This window comes from Stegastes partitus, unplaced genomic scaffold (assembly GCF_000690725.1).
Source record: "Stegastes partitus isolate 25-593 unplaced genomic scaffold, Stegastes_partitus-1.0.2 Scaffold2442, whole genome shotgun sequence".
Taxonomy (NCBI): domain Eukaryota; kingdom Metazoa; phylum Chordata; class Actinopteri; family Pomacentridae; genus Stegastes; species Stegastes partitus.
Genome location: NW_007580173.1, coordinates 8,828 through 10,268, shown reverse-complemented (window position 1 = coordinate 10,268; position 1,441 = coordinate 8,828). Strand labels below are relative to the sequence as shown.

Sequence of the window (1,441 nt, the reverse complement as noted above, 5' to 3'; positions counted from 1 at the left end):
GCACCCTTTGGTGCTCGGACCCTAAATATTTATTTTCAAGTCTCACTTTCCATTCATACAGTTTTCAGACAGTCTACATTCAAAATTCCAGTGGTAATATAAGATCTGACAGGAAGAAAGTTAGTAGATTTTCACAATAAAGGCCAGAATCTCAGTGGTAGCTTTGAAACTAACTAAACTAATAACAGACACGAAGGTCAGAGGATGATTTAAGAGGCGGCAGGTGTCTCTATTTTAAGCTTTCTTCCAGTTTTAACTCCAGTTTGTTCTTCTGCAGCTCGTCAGCAAACATCCGGTCCAGGTAGAGATATTTTTATCACCAGTTCATCAAAAGTTTCGGCTTAATCTGAGTAGAAACGACAACGCAGCATCCACACGCCGCCTCCGATGTGAGACGTCGGATTAAAAACAAAAATCTACAATTAAAAAAAAGTGAATTAGCCTACAAGTAATCTTCTGCGGTCCAGTATCAGCTCTCCAGGACTGGCAGGAAGGGCAGGTCGGTGCTGCCCAGGTAGGTTCGGCCTCGGTGCTGGAAGACGTCGCTGATGGCCCACGTCAGTCGGCCTTCCGGGTCGTGGAGCGTCGCCACGATGTCGCCGTCCAGACCGAGCTCCAGGACCAGAGCGTAGCGAGGCAGCAGGAGGTTGTACCAGCTCAGAGGGACCACCTGAGGATGCAGAGACCACAGAGAATGACGATTATTCACATTGTGTACTCAACCTGTCAGTTATTTTCTCAATCGATCAATCAGTTGTTTGGTCAGTGTTTCCCGAATTTCTTCCACAGCCCAAAAATCTCCAGTTTACCGTCACAGAGGAGCAAAGAAACCAGAAGATACTCACACTTACCAAGCTGGAAATAAAGAATTCAGACTTGTTTTCTTAAAAATCAATCAATCGATGATCAAAACAGTGATTTTATTTAATAGTGATTCTGATTCTTAGGATTTCTTTCCTCCTCTTTACAAGTGAACTGAATAACTTTCGGTCGTGGACAAAACATTCTTCTTCTTCTAATAACTTTAAATTCTAGTTTTCTTCACCGAGAGTTCAATCAACTGGCGCTGCTTGAACTGGATGAATGTGTTGCAGTGTGTGGGAGTTTCAGTGAGAGGTCCTGATCCTGTCCTGTCAGATTTCACACCATCTGGTCTCAGAGCAGCAAGAACAAAGCTTTGCCTCCCAACAGACTCGGTAGAAATAACTCAGTGCTTCAGGAGGAGCAAATGCATCATGGGAGAGCAGATAAAACTGCACTGCTTTTCTACAGGATCCTACAATGGTGTTTGGGTTTGATCAGCTGGTTTTAGTCGCCTGGTTTCCTTGTTTAGTTCTTGATCAATAAAATTTGAAGAAGTGATGTCGACTGTCGAGTAATTTGATGACATACTATGCTATGACGTTTTTGACAAGTAGCTTTACGACATACTATACTATGA

At 43.2% G+C, this 1,441-nt stretch overlaps 1 protein-coding gene across 1 annotated transcript in view; it reads right to left on the bottom strand.

Annotated features, from left to right (window-relative positions):
* Positions 1–6: 6 nt before the first annotated feature.
* Positions 7–1,441, bottom strand: part of LOC103375033 (adipocyte plasma membrane-associated protein) — a 10,035-nt gene continuing 8,600 nt past the window's right edge. Inside the window, exon 9 of the mRNA XM_008305222.1 lies at positions 7–670. Within this exon, the coding sequence (XP_008303444.1) occupies positions 470–670 (201 nt within the window). The 3' untranslated portion in view covers positions 7–469. The remainder of the gene's footprint in view (positions 671–1,441) is intronic.